A 23,334-nucleotide genomic window follows, 5' to 3' on the forward strand; every position below is an offset into this window, starting at 1 on the left:
GTGACTGTGACGTCACACATAGGGCCTTCATCCCTCAGTATCACTCGGTATCTGAAGTGAACGCTGACTGCAGAGACCAAGAGACCCGTTTCAAATGCATCCGCAATCTTCCTCTTACGATTCCCTGTGCCAGTGATATATCATACTGAGTTAGGAACATTTTAGAGATCTGGGTGTAAGTCATAGGGCAGAGGTTAAATCCCTGCCTGGACTGACTGAGCCTTTCATGCTTCGCAGCCGATGCGATTAGCACCAGGGATCTGGCTGGTAATAACGCCTGTTTTATGCAATGCTGCAGCATGACACAACTCCGAGAGCAGGCTCGCTGGCATGTTTTTACCAGATGATATGATGAAAATCTTGCGCCGTGTTGTGTCCGCACTTCTTTTAGTGAAAGTGAGCAAGGAAGGGTCAGGAAGCTCAAACCAACATTCAAAAAGCAGTTTGTGCTATTGAATAACTTTGTTGAGGCCTCTGTGGTGTCATTATTAATATATCCACCCTTTCCTGTTCTCAGCTGCTCTGCACCTGCTGCAGGTCGCCCGGCGAGCCTCCCGCAGCCTGAACCAATGGCAGCGCGGCTCCCGGGTGACGTCAGCGGTGGTTCCCTCGGCTTCTCCGCGGCCCCGGGGCTGCGGCGGTGATTTTCACGGGCAAAACGGCTGTGCACAAAAAGCGCTCAGGGGGAAGCACAGCGCTTCGGACTGACTGACTGCCTGCCTCTATACCGGCCATCGCACAGGAGCAGGAAGGCGGGTGCCCTCAATCCCGGACCAGATTCGGGGGCGTTCCCGAGAAGAGGCTTTCGGCTGACGTAGCCAAAAGGGAAAAATTCTCGGGAACGCCCCCGAATCTGGTCTGGGATTGACAGACAGAGCCCTCTACCAATGGCTAGCCTCCATTTATGGAGCTAGCCAATGGGAGGAGGGGGCAGATACCCGACCCCACATAGAGGATTAGAGGATATCATTAGATTTTGCTAGCGCATGCGTACTTCGTACGCATGCATCGCTAGTCAAAACCTAAAAATGGCGTTGTAATTCTCATTTATAAATCCTGACATTTCCAGATTGAACATGAAGTTAAAGATGATGAGGGCAGATGGATTCCTATGAATATTAAGATAAATGACGCTCAGCGTTCTATTTGTAATGTTTATATCCCCAATGGAGATGATCCAATCTTTTGCGAGCATTTCTCCATGCTATTACTGTCCAGCCCTGCAGAAAACCTCTGTAATCAGCTCATAGACTCTTCTATTGATCTCGGTCTAGATATACACCCACTAAAATGCAAAAAGCTGTTAAAAAATCAATTGTTTTAAGAGAGTTGATAAATGCCTGGACAGCCTTTCTCCCTGATGAACTGGAATTTACCTTCCATTTCCCTATACACCACTCCAAATCTAGAATAGAATACATATTTATCACACAAAACATTTTTCAACCCATGCTACATGTTGACATTGGCTCTATCCTTATTTCCGATCATGACCCTGTTATAGTTGACTGAGCTCTCCTATCAGAATCTCCTTCCTCCAACAGATGGAGAGTTAACAATGCCTTATTAGGTTCATAAGAATTTTGTTGAGCCATATGATGTTTTTTATAAATAATTTTTCAATTTCAGTCTCACTTCTGATACTCAATCACAGTAAGACTCTCTGGTACATTGGGCCACCGGAGCGTCACTTTTCACGACGCTCCAGTGGCGCAATACCCTGCTCCATATTTACAATACGGCGTGGCTTAATGCACCATTGTAAATATTTTACTATTTAATGCAGTTTTCTGCATCAAAGGGCCGTAGAATGGGTGTTGCTCTGGGTGGACCCACACAAAACCCATTGCATTTTGACACTGCCCCAGATTTACAAGGATGTATAAATCTGTGGCAGAGCCAAAAACTAACGCCATACAAAGGAGGCATTAGAGTGGCACAGCAAGGAGAAGTATCTTTATTTCTCCTCCTTTTTTGCTCTTTCCATGTGTGCTGCATTCTCCAGCAGCATAGAAGGGGCAAATTGGCCATTAATGTTTGTTTATGTGAGGGAGGTGTCCCTTCCTGCATATAAACAGTCGTCTCTGCAACGCAGGCACCATTGCACCATGGCATAAGGGTGCCTGCATTGGCGCTAGGCAGCTTTTTTAGCGCCAGCTCAGGAGTGAGCACATCGATGTGGCGTATTTTTGTTAATACAGCGCACCGTTGCGTTTTTAAAATCGCGCTGCTCAGAACAGCAGATCTGTTTGCTGCGCTGCACCATTTCATTGTAAATATACCCCCTCCCCCCTTTCTTTGGAGTTTCTCCTTCCCTTTTCTATCCTTTCTCTGTCTTCTGGCCCTTTCTCCTCGCTTGTGTTCAGGCATCATCACAACAAGGATAAGAACCAGTGACGGCTCTTCCACTAAGGTGGAGAAGGGTTGCCCGACTGCTTTTCAGCAGTGGCAAAAAGGAAAAATAAAATTATAATAACTCAATGTTATTATCATTTTATTTTTCCTTGTTGCGGGTGCGGCAGCTTTCGGAGGTGGGGCAGGGTTGCTCTGCTGACAGAACAGAGGAGTGGAGGAGTGGTTTTCACTCCCTAAGTGTGCATGAATGTTTGGCCGGTTGTCTCAGGCTGGCCAAACATTCATGTGCACCTAGCATGTTCTCCCCCCCCTGGCTGCATTACAGGGGGGACATGGCCACCGTCCCACGCAACCGTAGAACCACAGCCGGAGGCAGATCCTTCCCCCACCGCGCCGCCACAACCTGGAACACCCTCCCCCTCATCCTACGACAAACAGAAGACCTACTAACCTTCAGGAGACAACTCAAGACCTGGCTGTTCGACCAGTAGCTAAAGCACCCCCCTTTTTTCCCTCCCTCAGCGCCTTGGAACCCTTGCGGATATGTAGTGCGCTCTACAAATTATTTGATTGATTGATTGATTGGGTGGAGAACATTTCCAGGTCCCCAGTCCCTGTCTGAGCGGCAAACCACAGCGTTCAAACCAATCACAACGCTACATTGTAGCGTTGTGATTGGCTCAGAGGAGCCTGGATGTTTTCTGGCTGCTTCCTGTACTGGCCAGAGGGAGGAGTTTCATAATTCTTTTTATTTCCCTCCCTACCTCAGCCTCATCGCCCGCCACCCCGCATCACCACCGATCTGTGTCAGCCGCCACTTGTAAGAGCTTCCTAAAAGGATGTTTTACACCGTTTACACCGTGCTACCATTACAACGCAGTTATCACAACGCAAGTCGTTACAACGACTTGCGTTGGGGGGCGCTGGATTGTGGATTATTTACATTTTCTATTCCAACTCCAGCCCACGTAACATTAGGGAAGGTGTTGGAATAGAAAATTAAACTATTCCTTGAGCAAGAGCGCCATCCAGCGCAAGTCGTAGTAATGACTTGCGTTGTGATGGCTGCGTTGTAAAGGCCCCGCGGTGTAAACACCGCGTTGTAAAGAATGTTTCCCTTCCCAAAACATCCGAAATTGCCGTTGACCGTATTTCATTGTTTCACAAAATAACTTTGTGAGGGAAACAAGAACACTCGTTATAATTACCTAATGCAACACTGATAGAACATTATTGGGAATGGCAAAGGTTTCAGTCTTGGTATTTCTGAGTACCAGTTTCGATTTTTTTTTATTGTTATTTATTTTATAGTTTTAGATACTTATGTATATTTCATATATTATTTACAAATATAAATAAAAAAAAGAGATTTACAACAATATTGGAACACAGTGGATTTATAAAGGATGGAATAATTAAAAATATTGATCTATCACTAAGGGGGTAAACAATTGAAGTAATATGGACCCGTACAAAGTATCTCTAACTCTTAAACGTATTTGAGGGGACAAAAGTTGAGGGTCAGGCGCCGGGATACATATCCCTACACCCCAATCTAGTGCGTCTCAGGGTAACATGTATGTTAATGAAAGCAGGTGTGTTTACTATAGCATGTGCTCCCTGAAGCATGCATTTGTGAGCTTCATTTATGTTGTGTGAAAGAATAATACATTTACAAAGACAACTTTTGCACACTAATGTTGACAACTGTCATTGACAGTCACTTTACATTGCAGACTGCACCACTGGCGCATGTTTCACACTGCCGCTAAAAAGTTGGCAAGAGAAAATGTGGCAAGAATTATACTGTATTGTTAAACATCTTACTGGGACATGTCACCTGTGGGAGCCATATCTGTGTGTCCTGCAAGTCCCAGTGATATGTGTCTGCAGCAGAGCATTGCCTGAACCATACAGGCTTGGGGTTTGTACTCAACAAAGACAGCTTTGTTATAGACAACCCAGTGTTACCTTGTGCTCACAATTTCTAATCTTGGTAGAATAGTTCATTTTATTATATGCATGATTCGTACCTCTATGTATTAATAACTTTCAAACCATGCATTTGAATCCTTGGTGGTTTTATCTCAATAGTTTGGTTATCTTATCTTAATAACATTGAGAGCATTTGAGTTAATAGCTATCTAACACTTATCATTCCTTTCCATAAATAATTATGGTTGAATTATCTACTTTATTATTGGTCACTATTAATGTCATTAATGTGATGTAATACACTAGACTTGCATGGAATACATGCAAATGAACCTTAAAAAATAAAACACCTTCATATATCCCCTTATCTCCAACTTGTGAGGTGAACTGCAGAGGCTCTATTTGCTTTCCCCAGTGGCCAGTTGTGGCAGTATCCAGCTGTGATGTCTTTGTCTTACTAAACCTACTCCCAGGTTGGACTCAGCTCGAATTGATGAATTACTGATGTTCCTTTAAGTGAGGCATATGGAGCTGGGTGCTAAGAGGAGGTTGAGGGGGCTGGTTTCCTGTTTCCTCAGATCCTTTGCAGGTTGTTACTACTTACAGTGCATCACACACTGTAAGTGTGTGGTGCCACTTCAAGTGTCTTTGGGTCGCCACACTGCACTGCTCATTTAGGACAATATCAATTTGCGGTTGCTCGCGTTCTGGTCCAGAATGGAGCTGGATAGACAGTTTGCCCTGGACTGTTACTTTTTGAGGAGGACCAAGGCTGACTGGTGTATTCCTAGGCTCTGCCTGAGTTGGCATAGGGGCAAAATAATGATGGATTGAGATTCATCCCTGAGTAATTACTAGTGGCTGAGATTAAAACAAGCATTCCACTGATCACACTTTAGAATTCCAAACTGCACTGAGGCATGTTTAGAAAAAATTCACACGGGCATCCAGAAACCTGATGTGGCCAATATTGGCTGTCGGAATCAGAAACTCCCCAGTTCCCTGGGGTTACTGGTATGGTCAGAAAGATCTGTGTGAAGGAGGTGTGTTGGAAAGCATGGAAGGGATGCCTCAGTGAAAATGACAGGTCCTGTGTTGAGATCTGTTGGCAGCTTAGACTGTCTCAATCTAGGTCTCCCCTTCTCTGATCTCTGTCCGTTGAGGTAGTTGCGACTCATGCGCACAAACTCTCTTTGCTGGCTCTCCCACCCTCCTCTGTCTTACCCTCCACCTCTGACTGCTACCAGGCGGCCGGAGAGGCGAGGCCAAACGGTTTTCACAGCACCGCGGCTTCTTGTGGGAATTCATCCGTAATCAATGGAGGGTTTTCTGATGGGCAGACCATGATTAAAGTGACAGTGCAGGCAAAGGAAGCTGATGCTTGTCTGACCCTACAGCCCCCCCCATGGCCCAAAGCCGCTTGTTCTTGTAGCCTGGCCTTTCCCACAGAGACCATTTCAGACCCTTCTGCCTCCCACCTGTGAACATTCAGCTGGAGGGGCGGCCATGGAGATCTTCACGCGTGTGACAGGAGAAATAGCCACAGTATAAATAATCCAGGAGCTTTGGGTTAACACTTCCATCTTCTTAAAATAACTCAGAGAGTAAATCAATGCCGTGTAGTAAAAGTAATCCCAAAAGAAAATCCATCTTCAGCAAATCACTCATTTGGGTTTGAGGAGGGGGTAGTGATATCAGGGGGGACAGATTGAGGGTGGGGGGGTAACCAACTCAATATAAAAAAACTCTCCCTAACGGTGAAGTTTTGCTATCTTCGGTGGATGGTCATATTTTATGCCACGTATCCTTGAACAATTTAGTTTTATTGTGTCAGACATATTGCGATGAGAGAGAGGCTTGTTTTTATAATTGTCCTTGTGTGTAATGTGGATAAGCCTCATATTGCACTTATCATTAAAAATATCATAATAAAAAGAAAAGTACTGCAGGTAGATACAACGAGATGCAGAACGTTATCTGTGTTAAGAGACAAAGTCAAGAAGAGAGGGAATTAAATTATATAATATGATTAATTATTTAGAAAAGATTTACTATATGCTTATATATAACAATTTTTTTATATAGTTATTGTATGACAGTCCATACAGTTATTATAATATATGTATTCTTGCTTTATCAATTTCAATAACAAATTGAAACACAAAAAAAAGGTGAGGGAATGAGATAGGCGGAAAACATCTTCGGCATTGTTGGTCTCCATGTTTCCCTGAACTGCTAGTCAAAAATACCAGTCACGCAGGCTGTAGTTCACGAATTACAATGCTGGCTGTCTCCTCAGGATTTATGGCAGAACATTCAAATGATGGGACCCCTTCGCCTAGTAATAACCACAAACATGAATCAGTGGGGTGGGGTGCAGTGTTGGGGGTGCAAGAAGCACAGGACAACTAACTGGAAATGGAATTCCACCAGTATTCAAATTCGGGGGAGTTGAATGTGATAGAGAAAGCTCTGATGGCTTTCTCAACTTTTCTATCCCAGAAACCTATACACATCAGAATAGACAATCAGGTCAAGGTTGCAAAAGCCTGTTTAAACAGTTCTCAAGTTCTGGTAGCTCTGCCCACCAAGATTCTATTCTGGGCAGAACAGAATCTCAGATCAATCTGGGCAGTTAAAGTTCCTGGATCATCCAATCTCAAGGCAGACAGCCTTAGCTGAAATAACTCCTCATCAATCCACTTTCATTAGAGTCAACAGGCTTTTCAGTTGGTGGCAACTAAATTTGGGACTCTGATGACAGATCTTTTTGCATTCCCAATGAATGCCCTTGTTTCAATATTTACACTACTCTCAACAGCAGCTGATCAACCTTTGGTACCTTTCTACATATTATTTTCCACATAGAATCCAGAGAGTGCAGCAGAACCAAACATCTCTTTTCAGGAGCCAGACTGTCCTCATCAGTGGTTAGCAGATAATTCACAGCTCCTCCCATTCCAGTAGTACAGCGACGGGCAATGCTGCTGTTCCTTCCGTTCATCTTATGCAGCTATGATTCACCAATTCAGCAACAAGTGTCTTGCCACTTGCATCATGTGCAAACCATGCACCATCCTGTCTCTCAAACATGACAGCCAGCTCCCTCACAAGCTTTCTGTGGTTTAGGAACACCCTAAACATTATGTGGTGGCTCAGACAAAAAACAAGCATTCCATCTTCTTATTCTTTGCTTCCACTTCTCATGAACAAATCTAATTGGAAAAATCCACCCATATTAATGGGAAACTGCAGTATTCACCTACTCACTTTAAAGTTAGAACTCACATGCAATTCTTTCAAAGACCAGTCAAGGCCTCAGACTCCATCCAGGGCATCATGTGTCCCATTAATCTCCTCATTGCAGTGTTTAAATCAATCAATCAATCAATCAGAATTCATAAAGCGCTACAATTCACACGTGAGCGTCTCCAGGAGCTGGAGTTGCTAGATGCTTCGTGGTACTCTGTTCATTCAAATAACCATGTCTTGAACTCTTTTCTAAATTCCCCAAGTGATGTGGCATCTCTTCTGGATCAGGAGCCAGTGTAGCTTCTTGAGGTGTGGGATATTGTGAGTCTGTCTGGGGAGGCCAGGGATGGGTATCGCTGCTGGAGACACCTGAACATCTTACAGAGCAGGCGTAGGGTCTTGAAGCAGGTGAAAAAGACTGCGTTTTACTGTGTCTGTATAGATAACTTGCTGTCCAAGATGATGCCAAAGCTGTGGGCGTGGTCTGTCGGGGCAGGAGAATGGCCGAGTTCAGCAGGCCACCCTGTCATTCTAAGGTGAGGTGTTGTTCTCAGAGATGAGAACTTCTGTCTTGTTTGAGTTTAACTTGAGACAGTTGTCTTTTATCCAATTGGTGACGTTCATCCTGCATCTGCAGAAGTTGGCTCTGGTGGTGAAGGGGTCTTGTGACAGTGAGAAGAAGAGCTAGTTGTTGCCGGCACAGGAGAATGTACATTTTGAAGAGGGTGGTGCTGAGGGACAATCCTTGTGAGAAGCAGATGGTCTCTTTGGGTTCCAAGGTGAATGGTGGGAGACAAATTCTCTGGGTTCTGCTGGTGAGGTATGAAGCAATCCATCTGAGGGCGTCTCCCGGGATTCCGGTCTGGTGGAGTCGGTGGATCAAGATGTGGTGGGAGATGCTGCCAGGAGCATCCATGCTCCTGGATGCTGACAGGTCCAGGAGGATGAAGGACGCGTTTTCACCATGATCTAGGTGGGCCCTTATGTCACCGATGGCTGCATTCAGGGCTGTCTAGGTTCTGTAGTTGGCTTGGAATCCATATTGAGAGGAGTCCGAAAGTTGTGATTTACCATGTGTTCGGTGAGTTGCTAGTTGATTGTAATTTACTTCTCTACAACATCAGAGTACATTGATAAACAGTAAACCCAAAGTAGTCTGATCAGCCCCCCACAAGGCGGGGTGGTTATGACCACTCCATCATCATGTTGATGTGGTCTCCAACTTAGATGAGGATATTCCCATCTTAATCCAAAAGCGTTCACTCACTGTGTCTCAGTGGTCTGGTGTAGGTACTGCCGGGATCTGTTCTTGACACCCTGGTCACAGGTTCAAATCCCATTTGATAATCTCTTCCTTTGGAAAATGAGAAAATTACTTCTGAGTTGTGTATCTACGAACATTTATTATCCATTACTAAGATATCCATGGGTGGACATATGCTTTACAAATGTCTGTGCTATGTTAGCGTATGTATTATCTACCACCATTATACTGATATGTCAGCTCCTCATCTTTTCACCTTTGCTTATGTTGTATGTTGTTAAACGACCTGATTCAAGAGACAAAATGCTTACAAGAGAAGGATCAATGAGGTTCTGTTTATTTGAAAATAAAATTAACCCATGACCTTTCAAGTTCAAGGCTCCACCAAAGTCTTTGAATTCAACACCGAGACTAAACAAGCATTTACAATGCAACGGTTTCGCCTTTGCAAAAGTTAGAGCTATTGGCATTGTAAATGACAACATTTTTATTTATGTGTTGGTTTTAAAAACAGATAAATAAATGGCATTGTCATTTACAATGCCAATAGCTTAATCTCTCGCAAATGCCACACACACACACCCACAGAGAGCCCCCCACACAGAGCCCTCCCCACACAGAGCTCCTATAAATATATTTAAAAAAAAGGGTCCCATATCTCTCCTTAGTCCCTCTCACATACAGTTTGTTTTAAAGGGCTGGTAAAGGCAGGCTTTACTAAGCCACTCTGCTATCCACATAAAATATACAGATCTGTTCTTTGCAGCAGGCATATTAACCCTCTGATCTGCTTCATGACAAGTCAAAACTGCCACTAGACAAACCGCATCTCACTCTCTAGCAGTAACAATCACAACAGTTATCTTGACATCTTTATTACTGCCTGAAAGCTGGAGGCACAAGGAACTCTGCAGCAGTTGCTTTTCAAATTGTAAGTTATTGCTAAACACAGCGCCCCAACACCGGTCGTACCACCCTAAAGCCAGCCCTGGTGTCATGTATGAGGAAAAAAACGGCCGAATCGTGTTTCAGTTGCTGCTGAATTAATTTAGAATCCCAGAGGAAGTTAAAAATGCGGTTTGCTGCTTGTTTTCCACTATAATCTCACCGTAAAAGCGCAAACACACGAAATGCAATCCCCACATGCCTGAAATCCACAAATAATCTCCCGCACCACCCCCGGTTTTGCAGAGCGCGAACTATTTCCCCTCATGTCTGCTATTCGCTTCTGTTGGTACCGCAGAGTCTGACGTCATCTCGCGTTGTGAAACCCAGCATAGTTTAATCAGACATGATGTTGCAATCCATAACATCACTTCCCATGTCTGCTGATCTATCAAAGTCTTTAGACATAGGATATGAGATCTAAAGGGACACAGTCTTTTGCCAATTCAGCAGCAAAGTCTTAAAGCGTAGGATTAGCACAGTGCTATCCATGCCAAGCTGTAAGAATAGCCCAAGCCTTTTACCCCTCCCGGTACAACATTACAGCTTTGTTTTTGTTTTTTTTTTGCTACCCAAGGGAGCACCCAGTTTAACTCTAAACAAAACCCGTACAGAAATAAAGTGCTGCTTAAATAATGCAATAAAGAAGCAGAGAACTCTGGGAAGTTCTCAAGTTTAGGTGGAGAGCAACTACACGTATAGATCACATTCAACATCAGTGGCACACTAGATTTGCTCTCCTCGTTAACGCCCTTGGAGATATATAACTCTGTCCCTAACCGAGGGAGCACCCTGCTTAAGTCTAAACAAAAACCTGTCCAGAAATAAAGTGCTGCATAAATTATGCAATAAAGAAGTAGAGAAATCTGGGTAGTTCTCACGTTTTAGGAACGAGCAAGGAATTGTGGGTTCAGCTATCATCCGTGATCACAAGAGCACCTGTCGCCCAGCCGAATGCAGTTGTTGTGCCCTTCGTTGTTGGACCTGCATTCTAGTGGTCCTCTCACTTCCACACCTTGCTTTTTCTCTCCCAATCAAAGGTTTATTTTGGCTATTGGGTAGAGTGCAGTCCTAGCTGCCAGGGGTGACAGCACTTTACAGAGGACATTTGAATTACAATGGGAGCATAGCAGACTGCAGCACACTCACTCGAATATTGTGTGCCTCGAAATTGCAAAACAAGGATGGGAGGGACAGGGGCATTCAACCGGGTAAAGCATGTTAGATCCAACAGTACAGTACATGGCGGCCCCTACAGTTAGGCCCACCCATCGCCCCTGCTAGTGCTGGGAGTGGCAGTGCTAACACATCCACTACTCATTGCACTCGTGCTTAACTATTCCCAGCTCCCCAGAAACGCCCAGGGTGGTGTGTGTGTTTCAATCTATATTGAATCAATTAACAGCTGTTGTTCCGCGTGTCGCTAAATTAGACAAACATTGCCACCACTGGCAGCCTGGTGTTTGATAATTAAGTGTTGGTGCTGAGCACTGATGCCCCTGGCTCACATGTAGCATGATTCCTTTTAGGCAGTTTTTCACAAACTATGAAATATCCTTAATCGTTACAGAAATTTGCAATTTGATGCACAGAGATAAACGATTCGCCCGGACTCACATGCGCTCCCGTAAGTGTGGAGCAAGGAGTTACAAGCCAAGTCTAAGTTGAAACCATCAGTTTAGCTGCTGCGTCTGCCCCCCCCCCCCGTACTGGGAGGAGACGAACTACTTGACCTGATCTGAATTCCAATTGGCAATTGACTAGCCAAACATTGAATAAACTATTAGCCACACAGGATTATTACAACCATTACATTAAGGCGGATTAATTTTCCACTAAAATACACTATCCTATTATGTTTTCCAGCAAGCAGGGTCAGTTCGGTCCCTTCTCGCACTCTGCGAGGAAGCAACCTTTAGTAATGTCTCCCGCACCAGAGGGGAAAGACATGGAAGCGTCCCACCCGGGGAAAGGGGGTGGGCAACCAGCTATGTACACCAAAGCAATGGCGCAGGTGAAAGGTAGTAGTTCTGCCCCAAAGAGATTATGCGCTGTCCTCGAACGCGCACTCATTACGGCTCCAACAAAATGAAGACTCATGCATCCTCTTTGATTTTTTTATTGACGGTAATTGGAACGGCCACCCCGCATCTCTTCCGCGCTCCCCCGCCACCTGCTTAAACTCCGCAGGACGCGTCAGTAGCCCATTACCACTAGGGGAGCGCGCGCACGCGAGGGGTGAAAGAATAGAAAAACTTTGACATCACCAGGGAGCCGTCGACTGGACGCGCCATTAACTATCTGTTCCACGCGCAGTGACAAACATGCCCGTGTTGGGATCAAAATAAATGCAGCTCCACACTGGCCCTGTGCAGTTCAAACCATTCTGTGAGTTCACTTTAATAGCGTGACCGAGGTCGCCCGCTACCTCCCGCATGACTACCGACACTGTAATTCTTTACAGCAGCTGTGACGACACAAATTCCACTATCACTCTGCCGGGAGATATTTATTGTTGTTTAGGCCATACGTAATGGTTGATTTAACGCTACAGTCAATGTAATAACGCTGCCGAAAACCGGGATCGAACCCGGGACCTTTCCATCTACCGACTAACGCTCTCCCATCTAAGCTATTTCGGCAGCCTCCTGCCATGCAGAGCCATGCTCACACTGCGACAATCCCCGTTCAATAGTGACACCAAGGGCACCCCAACACTCACCCTTCGGTACAGAGCGTGGCGCTCATCCTGCGAACACAAAAATGCCCCAATTCCGACGATGGCCGAAACTCCGATGGGCAAGCCTGGAAACCTCGGCAAACCACCTTTAGTTCAAATCTCTCAGGGCGCGCCAGGAACTCCTCGCCCGACCTCTTCCGTCCGCCGGACCCCAAGATAGCAGTGCCAAAATTGCCCTGCAGAGGAGAGAAAATAAGAGTCTTCCCCCCACAGGGACTTTTCGTCGTACTGCTCCCGCAGAAGCGTCTACCCCACCGTGCTCCGACAGCTGCTTTTGCCTCCTGTACGCCCGATCCTTCCACTCCGCTTCTACCGAGTCTCCATCGCAACGATGCTGTTAACCTGGAAGGAAATAAAAGAGGCAAAATGAAACAAGTCAAGTCCCGGCCGCGCTGTGATTGGCTGACGTCACGGGGGTGTCCCGGCCGGCAGCCAATCACAGCGCGGCCCGGGAATGACGTCACGGGGGTGTCCCGGGCCGGCAGCCAATGGCAGCGCGGCCCGGAACAAAGGGGCGGGGCTTAAAAAAAGCCCGAGAAACGCCCCCGAATCGCGTTTTCGAGAGAAAACGCGATTGACAGCCTCTGCCTCCCAATGGCTAGCCTCCATTTATGGAGCTAGCCAATGATAGGCAGAGGCGGGTCATCACCCCAGATAGGAATCAAGAGGTTTTGCTAGCGCATGCGTACTTCGTACGCATGGCTAAGGCAAAACCTAAAAAGGGTACTAACTGTGGGTCCAAGAGTTTTAAAGCCCACGGTCTCGGTACAGAGAGCACAGATTATGAGATACGAATGCTAAGGCCTGCACCTATCAGGGTTCACAAACCAGAGAGGAGTTTGTGAACCCACAACACATTAATTAATTTATTTTTTTCTTTAGGGACATTGAGAAGTTAGTGAGAAATACTTTGAAAATGGTCTTACTAAATGCCAAATCCAATAATGAAAAGTAAATGTAAAAAAAGAGGAGGTATTAGGTAAAACATTTCCAAATTAAAAGCAATGAGCCTAGTTTGAAAGGAAACTGTGAATATCAAATGTAAACAGTGGTAAAAGTAATCAAAAAATAAAATGATAACATTAAATGCACAGAAAGAATGAAAAGAAAAGGGAAAAATGGAAAAAAAGAGAAAGAAATGATAGAAAAGAGAGGAATACAAATAAAGGGTGTAAGTTAATGAAAACTAATGAGGAATACAACCAAGAATAAGTTAATGAAACCAAAAGGTAAAAAAGCAGAGGCAATTGATAGCGTTGGGCGATCGTAAACCAGAATAGCAAGTGAACATATTCAAATTTGCTTCTGTATTTCTCCCTGATTTTCTTACTTTTCCTTGTTTCAGCTCCTTCAGCAGTACCCATGATACATAAGGTGAGCCACACCAGCAACAGCATCACCCTATCCTGGCCACAGCCGGATGAGCCGAATGGAGTCATTTTGGACTATGAACTGCGCTACTTTGATAAGGTAAAATGCACACATGATTATGGGACGCTGAGCTATTTGGAAACAATGGGGATTGACTGTTGCGGATGACCCCATCCGTCCTAAGGCTAAAGAATTCAGGGCCATCATCTCAGTAATATGGTTCAACTGTGTACATGCTTCTCGTACCCAACTCTCCTAAAATTGGACAAGTAGACCTCATCTTACGAAGGAAAGAGTTGAACCCTCGAAAACAGGTAGCTTCAGACCAGTAACCAGATTTCCTTGTCTAAGTTGCTTCAAAGCTGTGAAGCCTCACAACTGAGAGATTACATTAATAAAAAATCAACCATTAGGAACCTAGCAGTCATGATTTTGGAGCAGGCCATCCATAGTACTGACCCCAGATTCTTTAATGTCATGCATGACTCCTTCCCATTCTTTGATCAAAGGAAAATTGGCTCCTCATCCTGTCGAAGCTCTCTTCTACTTTCAGTCCAATTGGCCATTGGACCCCATTACCGTCTGGAGTACATCACAGCTCTGTGATGTCGCAATCATGTTTAATATTCTCGTAGAGCTTCTCGGCGCTCCAATATATACAGAAACTGGGCCCGATTCAAAATCGGCATCCACACTCGTAGTGGAGACTCACAGTCATGGCGCAGGTCTGCACTCATGGTGTAGACCCCACAGTCATGGTGTGGGCCCCACACTCATGGTGGAGGCCCCACAGTCATGGTGAAGGCCCCGCAATCATTGCATAGGCCCCACAGTCATGGCGCAGGTCTGCACTCATGGTGGAGGCCCCACAGTCATGGTGCGGGCCCAACACTCATGGTGGAGGACCCACAGTCATGGTGCAGGCCCCACACTCGTGGTGGAGGACCCAAAGTCATGGAGCGGCCCGCACTCATGGTGGAGGCCCCACAGTTATGGTGCAGGCCCCACACTCGTGATAGAGGACCCACAGTCATGGAGCGGCCCGCACTCATAGGTGGAGGCCCACAGTCATGGTGCAGGCCCCACACTCATGGTGGAGGCCCCACAGTCATGGTGAGGGCCCGACACTCATGGTGAAGACCCCACAGTCATGGTGCTTGCCCCACACTCATGGTGGAGGCTCCACGGGCATGGCACGGGCCCACACTCATGGTGGAGGCTCCACAGTCATGGTGCAGGCCCCACACTCATGGTCGAGGCCCCACAGTCATGGTGAGATCCCCGCACTCATGGTGTAGACCCCACAGTCATGGTGCTTGCCCCACACTCATGGTGGAGGCTCCACGGGCATGGCAAGGGCCCACACTCGTGGTGGAGGCTCCACGGTTATGGTGCAGGCCCCACACTTGTGGTGGAGGCCCCATAGTTATGGAGCGGCCCGCACTCATGGTGGAGGCGCCACAGTTATGGTGCGAGCCCCACACTCATGGTGGATGCCCCAGGGTCATGGTGCAGGCCCGCACTCATGGTGGAGGCCCCACGGTCATGGTGCAGGCCCCACACTCATGGTGGAGGCCCGCACTCATTGTATAGACCCCACAGTCATGGTGCAGGCCCCACATTCGTGGTGGAGGACCACCAGTCATGGAACGGCCCGCACTCATGGTGGAGGCCCCAGAGTCATGGTGCAGGCCCCACACTCATGGTGGAGGCCCCACAGTCATGGTGAGGGCTCCACACTCATGGTGAAGACCCCACAGTCAGGGTTAGGGCCCCGCACTCATGGTGGAGGCTCCAGAGTCATGGTGAGGGCCCCGCACTCATGGTGTAGATCCCACAGTCATGGTGCTTGCCCCACACTCATGGTGGAGGCTCCACGGTCATGGCACGGGCACACACTCATGGTGGAGGCTCCACAGTTATAGTGCAGGCCCCACACTTGTGGTGGAGGCCCCACAGTTATGGTGCTTACCCCACACTCATGGTGGAGGCTCCACGGTCATGGCACGGGCCCACACTCATGGTGGAGGATCCACAGTTATAGTGCTGGCCCGCACTCATTGTGGAGGCCCCATGGTCATGGTGCAGGCCCCACACTCACGGTGGAGGCCCCACAGTTATGGCATGGGCCCACACTCATGGTGGAGGCCCCACAATCATGGAATGGGCCCGTACTCATGGTGGAGGCCCCACAGTCATGTCATGGGTCCACACTCATGGTAGAGGACCCACGGTCATGGAACGGGCCCGCACTCATGGCAGAGGCCCCACAGTCATGGTGCAGGCCCCTCACTCATGGTGGAGGCCCCACGGTCATGGCACGGGCCCGCACTCATGGTGGAGGCTCCACAGTTATGGTGCAGGCCCCACACTCGTGGTGGAGGACCCACAGTCATGGAGCGGCCCTCACTCATGGTGAAGACCCTACAGTCAGGGTTAGGGCCTCGCACACATGGTGAAGGCCCACCAGTCATGGTGCAGGCCCCACACTCATGGTGGAGGCCCCACGGTCATGGCACGGGCCCACTCTCATGGTGGAGGTTCCAGAGTTATGGTGCAGGCCCCACACTTGTGATGCAGGACCCACAGTCATGGAGCGGCCCTCACTCATGGTGAAGACCCCACAGTCATGGTTAGGGCCCCGCACTCATGGTGGAGGCCCCACAGTCATGGCGAGGGCAGGGCCCGTACTCATGGTGTAGATACCACAGTCATGGTGCCGGCCTCACACTCATGGTGGAAGCCCCACGGTCATGGCACGGGCCCGCACTCATGGTGGTGGCCCAACAGTTATGGTGGAGGCCCCACTGTCATGGTGCAGGCCCCACACTCATGGTGGAGGCCCCACGGTCATGGCACAGGTCCGCTCTCATGGTGGAGGCTCCACAGTTATGGTGCAGGCCCCACACTCGTGGTGGAAGACCCACAGTCATGGAGCGGCCCCGCACTCATGGTGGAGGCCCCACGGTCATGGTGCAGGCCCCACACTCATGGTGGAGGCCCCACAGTTATGGTGCAGGCCCCCCCACTTGTGGTGGAGGATCCACAGTCATGGAGCGGCCCTCACTCATGGTGAAGACCCCAAAGTCAGGGTTAGGGTCCGCACTTATGGTGGAGGCCCCACAGTCATGGTGAGGGCCCGGCACTCATGGTGTAGACCCCACAGTTATGGTGCAGGCCCCACACCCATGGTGGAGGCCCCACAGTCATGGGACGGGCCCGCACTCATGGTGGAGGCCCTACAGTTATGGCGCAGGCCCCACACTCGTGGTGGAGGACCTACAGTCATGGAGCGGCCCCGTACTCATGGTGGAGGCTCCACAGTTATGGCGCGAGCCCCACACTCGTGGTGGAGGACCCACAGTCATGGAGCGGCCCGCACTCATGGTGGAAGCCCCACGGGCATGGTGCATGCCCCACACTCATGGTGGAGGCCCCACAGTTATGGCATGGGCCCACACTCATGGTGGAGGCCATACAGTCATGGCATGGGCCCGCACTCATGGTGGAGGCCCCACAGTTATGGTGCAAGCCCCACACTCGTGGTGGAGGACCCACAGTCATGGAGCGGCCCTCACTCATGGTTAAGACCCCACAGTCAGGGTTAGGGCCCGCACTCATGGTGTTGTCCCCACATTCATGGTGCAGGCCCACCACTCATGGTGGAGGCTCCACAGCTATGGCACGAGCCCCACACTCGTGGTGGAGGACCCACAGTCATGGAGCGGCCCCGCACTCATGGTGAGGACCCCACAGTCATGGTGCAGGCCCCCCACTCATGGTGGAGGCTCCACAGTAATGGTGCAGGCCCAACACTCGTGGTGGAGGACCCACAGTCATGGGGTGGCCCGTACTCATGGTGAGGACCCCACAGTCATGGTGCAGGCCCAGCACTCAAGGTGGAGGCTCCACAGTTATGGCACGAGCCCCAAACTCGTGGTGGAGAAGCCACAGTCATGGAGCGGCCCGCACTCATGGTGAGGACCACATAGTCATGGTGCAGGCCCCCCACTCATGGTGGAGGCTCCACATTTATGGTGCAAGCCCCACAATCGTGGTGGAGGACCCACAATCTTGGAGCGGCCCCGCACTCATGGGGAGGTCCCCACAGTCATGGTGCAGGCCCTCACTCATGGTGGAGGCTCCACAGTTATGGTGCAGGCCCCACACTTGAGGTGGAGGACCCACAGTCATGGAGCTGCCCTGCACTCATGGTGAGGACCCCACAGTCATAGTGCAGGCCCCGTACTCATGGTGGAGGCTCCACAGTTATTGTGCAGGCCCCACACTTGTGGTGGAGGACCCACAGTCATGGAGCGGCCCTGCACTCATGGTGAGGACCCCACAGTCATAGTGCAGGCCCCGTACTCATGGTGGAGGCTCCACAGTTATTGTGCAGGTCCCACACTTGTGGTGGAGGACCCACAGTCATGGAGCGGCCCGTACTCATGGTGAGGACCCCACAGTCATGGTGCGGGCACCACACTCGAGGTGGAGGCTCCACAGTCATGGCACATGCCCCACATTCATGGTGAAGGCCCCACAGTCCTTGTGCAGGCCCCGCAGTCGTGGTGGAGTTCCCACAGCCATGGTGCGGACCCCGCACTTGTGGTGGAGTGGAGGCCCCATAATCATGGAGTGTGCCCCGCACTCATGGTGGAGGCCCCAGAGTCATGGATCAGCCCCACACTCATGGTGGAGACCTCACTGTCATGGCGCAGCCCCTTACCCAAGGTGGTACCTCCCCATTGCAGTTTCTCATTGCAAAGGTTCCACCACAAGTGCGAGCCTCCTTCACGAGTGTGGCCTCCTTCACGAGTGTGAATGCTGATTATGAATCGGGCCCAGCATGTCTCCTTCCATCAATAAGCTGATGACATCCAAATCTATATGCAAATGGAACACTGTGACAACTCCCAAGATGAATCTGTGGTCTCTCAATTAGGCAATGACGGATGAGTAACGTGAAACCTAAACTACGTCAAAAACAAACTCCTTTCCTCTTACCAAAAAACAAAAAAGAACTAGATACAGACAGCAATAAAAATCTAAATGATGGAGGCATTTACCCGAAAATGATTACCTCTCCAAAATCTCTAGAAGTCCTACTGGACTCTCATCTTAACCTAGACTCATACATCCAGGCCCCTCCACTGTGAAGAAATCCAAATCACAACCCTAACCTCTTAGATATCATGAGACAATGTACTTCAAAGTCAGCCCTTAAAAATACTGGCGCATGCAATGTTCATCTCCACAATCGAATTTAGCAACATCTCTGCTCTCCCCATATCTGGACTTACCCCTCTGGATGTCGTACTGCACTCTGTGACCCAACTCCATGCTGGCAAGAGAACACTCAACCACATCACTCCTGCTCTCTTCTCACTAGTCTGGCGACCTCTGGAGGCCAGAAGTACCTACAAGTCTGCCTGGGTCCCTTACCAGGCCCTGCCCTACAAACAATCCCTCATGTCTCACCCTACACTCACTCTGACTGGTGGAGCTAAAACCCTGACAGGGCAGGCATCTCAAGCGATAATCAACCAAAATTGAGGAAATCCTCCACCGTGAAAGATGCCTCATCGCGCCCTGCCCCAAAAATCCAGAACTCCCTTGTCCTCAGCCCAAGGAAGGCTCTTCAGCTCAATTTGAAAAGGGTCTAACATGTATTGCTACAAAATGGAACTTATCCTGACTTACGACTTTATTAACCCACAAAATACACATTTTACTCTTCTTCTGTGTTCCTTTGCCTCCTACATGATGCAATGTCTGTACGTCTCTCTACAGGAGACCAGAGCCTTGTAGATATTTCACAGATTTGTTTTACTGCGCTCTTGTACTCAGTTGTGTGGTATATAAAGTGCTATCACACCCTAGGCTGGGCTGGGGAGAGCTATACAAGAAAGCACAAACAAGTAAATAAATACAAGGAAGTGCCTGTCCCTCAGAACCAAAGAGAACAATTGATGGACAGAATGCAGAACAATGTCATACATTCACCCCAGTACAGTGATCTGGGCCTAAATCCATCATTGTTTTGCTCAACATGCCATTCCAGTTTGGACCCAGCCATATGCAAATCAGTCTTGATCCTTTGCCCAATGGGAACAGTCCAGCCCGAACTGCCAGGCCAGGTCCTCCCTGGACCGGAAACAAGCATCCTAGGACCGGTTTTTCACACATTTGTTTTACTGCGGTCTTGTATTCAGTAGCATATTATAAAGAGCTCTCACTCCCCACGCTGGGCTGGGGAGAGCTACACAAGAAAGCACAAACAAGTAAATAAATAAAAGGAAGTGCCTGTCACTCAGAACCAGCAGCCTTAAAGAAAGTGCTAGAGGGAAATGTTACCTTCTATTGTAATATTACAATATACCCAGGTCCAGTTCTCAGGTAAACTTGTCTCCTTTGAGCGGCTGTCCAAATTAAACAAGAGTTGTGATTGCTAATTAATCAGAAAAAAATATTATTTGGTGGCAAAGGGCACTGAAGGTTAACTGAAAAAAAGGGAACTTGTTCATTTTAAACTGATAGTAAAATGTGGGAGAGGAATGCAATTGTTAACTGAACAGAACTAAAGCTTGAATGAAAGTGAGTGTGTATTAAACAGCAACTGACATAATAGGTGAATATTCAAAAATCATTGGATTGCTAATCAATAAATATACCAATAACTAATCGGGTGAATGAACCGTGATTATCAATGTGGAAGCCATTTTAATGGTGTGGTTAAAATAGATTTTCAATTTGAAAGAAAAAATTGTGGATGGTTACAAATTGCCTAATGAAAAGCATATTGGAAAAATAGATTTTTAGTTAGAAGTGACATGACACATTCATTAGAAAGTGAGTTACATTAGAAAAACTCATATACCTCAAATGTAAGTGAATAGTAGATGGGAACCATAGAGCGAAAAAAGACAGAGGAATCTGTGGCTGGTTTACTCATTGTTAGAAATGGGGGTCTCTAGTTGGCAGAGGTAGGTACCTTTGTCCAAATAGGGACCCTTTCTTCTAGTCAGGTTAAGGGGGATATACTCCTAAAATAAGTGTATCCCCTTGGTAGCTTGTCACGAGCAGACAGGCTTATCTCAGACGCAGTGTGTAAAGCATTTGTGAACACATACAGTAATACAATGAAAACACTACAAACGGACACCACACCAGTTTAGAAAAATAGTAAATCTTTATCTAAACCAACAAGACCAAATACACTAAAAATCTAACATACAACACTCTTAAAAAATAGTACTTGTGCAAAATAACCTTAAAATTGCAGGAATCTCAATAAAACACAGTCCTCTGACTCAGTAGCTCCTCCTGGGGCTACCACAATACTGAATACAACAGAGTCTAACAATTCCAGCTGACCGCGTCGATACAGGCCAGCTAAAGCATCAACAGACTTGGAAACAGTACCTTTCTTGTTGCGACCAACACGTCAGTGCAAGTTGTTTGGGGCAAACATTGCAGTTGCGTTGTGTAGCAGAGCGGTGTGCCAGGCGGTGTCCTCATGATGCAATGCAAGCAGCGACTCATTGACGGAGTCGGTGAGACCAGGGCTTGCGTTGAAGGGTGAGACGGTGTTCGCTGCGGTGCTAGCAAGTCACTGTGCGGGACGGAGCCGGGCGATGTTCGGGTCCGGCTGCGATGGAGTCGGTGACATCCTTGCAGCGTGTTGCAAAGCGTTGCGGAGTGCGGTGCCCACAGGGTGTGGTGCAAGCAGAGGCTCGTTGACGGAGTCGGTGATACCAGGGCTGCGTTGCGAAGTAAGGCGTTGCCCTACTCTAAATGCAGGCCAGGTCTATTCCGCCCAGTCCCGACTCATCAGACTTCTGGAGCCACTGCTCCTCTCCAGTCCCTGACATCCAAAAGACAGACATGCAATACACAAACCTTGCAGAGGCACACTGGATGGTTAGGCAAGAAAATACCTACTTTCTAAAAGTGGTATTTTCAAACACAGAATGTAAAAATCACCCTCACTAAGAGGTGCATTTTAACATTCAGTTTAGGCATACTAAACTTTATGTTCCTACCATGTTTCCAGGGCCAATTATGTTTATGAGATGTTATAAACACAATCTCCCCATTCTGTCCTATGGGAATAGGTAGCCTTGCTATAGTGAGAAAGAAATTGGCAGTAATTCACAATCAGGTCATGTTACACACACCCGGGCATGTCCTACCTTTCACATAAAGAGCACCCTGCCCATAGGGGTACCTTGGGCCTACCATAGGGAAAAAAAATGCAGGTGGGACCAACGCCAATGGTGCCAGGTCTAACACTCATGATAACTAGAGAATGACTTGATTACTTACTGGTAATCTTCCTTACTATTACTGTTATTAGTCTTCGCACCAGTCATTACTTGTGAGGTGGATCCAACCTCTCAAGGCACTAAAGAAACAGGAGTGCTAAATTAAAAGCTCTGTCCGTCCTCCGCCGGGCGGATCATGGGGTGGGCATTCCTAGCCTTCTCGCGACTGTTCCAAGCCCTTGTCCACAATCCAGATTAGGTGGAGGGTCCATGGGTCTCAATGACAAGGATGAGTAGAACTGAGAGTAATAAAGATTACAGTAAGTAATTAGGCTGTTAACTCTGCGTCCCTGATCCTTAAAGCCGTCTCTACTTGTGAGACAATATATTGGCAGTCTCTGGTAGTTTCTTCAAAGCTGGCAGGGTCTCAATCACAGGAGACATTGTTACCATTGAATGCACTACAACACATTCCATTACAATGCGGTCATTACAACGACCATGTTGTTACAACGCAAACCATTACATCCCAAGTCGTTTCAACGACTTGCTGTAGGGGGCACTCTGATGTTGGATTTACAATGCAACACCTTCCTTGCTCTTGCACAAACTGGCGTAGGAATAGTAAATTATACTATTCCTAAGTCCGGTGCACCCCCAACAGCAAGTCGTTGTAACGACTTTCGATGTAATGGTTCGCCTTGTAACAATACGGTTGTTGTAACAGCTGCATTGTAATGTAATGTGTTGTAGCGCATTCGTTGTAAAGAGATATATTTCTCAATCACGAGTCTCTTGATTCTTTCTTTGCGCTACTCAACTCTACCGTCTCTTGACCTTGTGGACAAGAGGATCTGCAGGGGTTTGAAGAAGGTGTGGAAATGTGTCTCCTCTCAAATGGGGGCTTCCTTGCGGTAAACGGTCACAACCAAATGATCAGACTCAGGCCTTGGTTGCACCAACAACATCATCAGGCTCAAAATAACAGGATGTCGGCAAGTGAGGGAAAAGTAAGTGGATCACTTCAATCAGTCACTCATCTCTCTAACCGGACTTACCTGAAGCGCACTTGTGGTAGAAATTCCCATAGGGGACCGCCGAAAATCTCCCCAAAGTGTAATGATAGAATTGACTCAAAAAAAATACCAAATCCTGCATATACAGGTCGAATTCTGTAATTTACATAGTCTCAAATTTTTGGGGAG

The 23,334-nt window shown here is 47.8% G+C and overlaps 1 protein-coding gene across 1 annotated transcript in view; it reads left to right on the forward strand.

Annotated features, from left to right (window-relative positions):
- LOC144767863 (ephrin type-B receptor 5-like) overlaps positions 1–23,334 on the forward strand; it is a 319,076-nt gene that overhangs the window by 182,274 nt on the left and 113,468 nt on the right. The window contains exon 6 of the mRNA XM_078651221.1: positions 13,837–13,961. Coding sequence (XP_078507347.1) covers positions 13,837–13,961 — 125 coding nt within the window. The remainder of the gene's footprint in view (positions 1–13,836; positions 13,962–23,334) is intronic.

This window comes from Lissotriton helveticus, chromosome 7 (assembly GCF_964261635.1).
Source record: "Lissotriton helveticus chromosome 7, aLisHel1.1, whole genome shotgun sequence".
Lineage (NCBI taxonomy): Eukaryota > Metazoa > Chordata > Amphibia > Caudata > Salamandridae > Lissotriton > Lissotriton helveticus.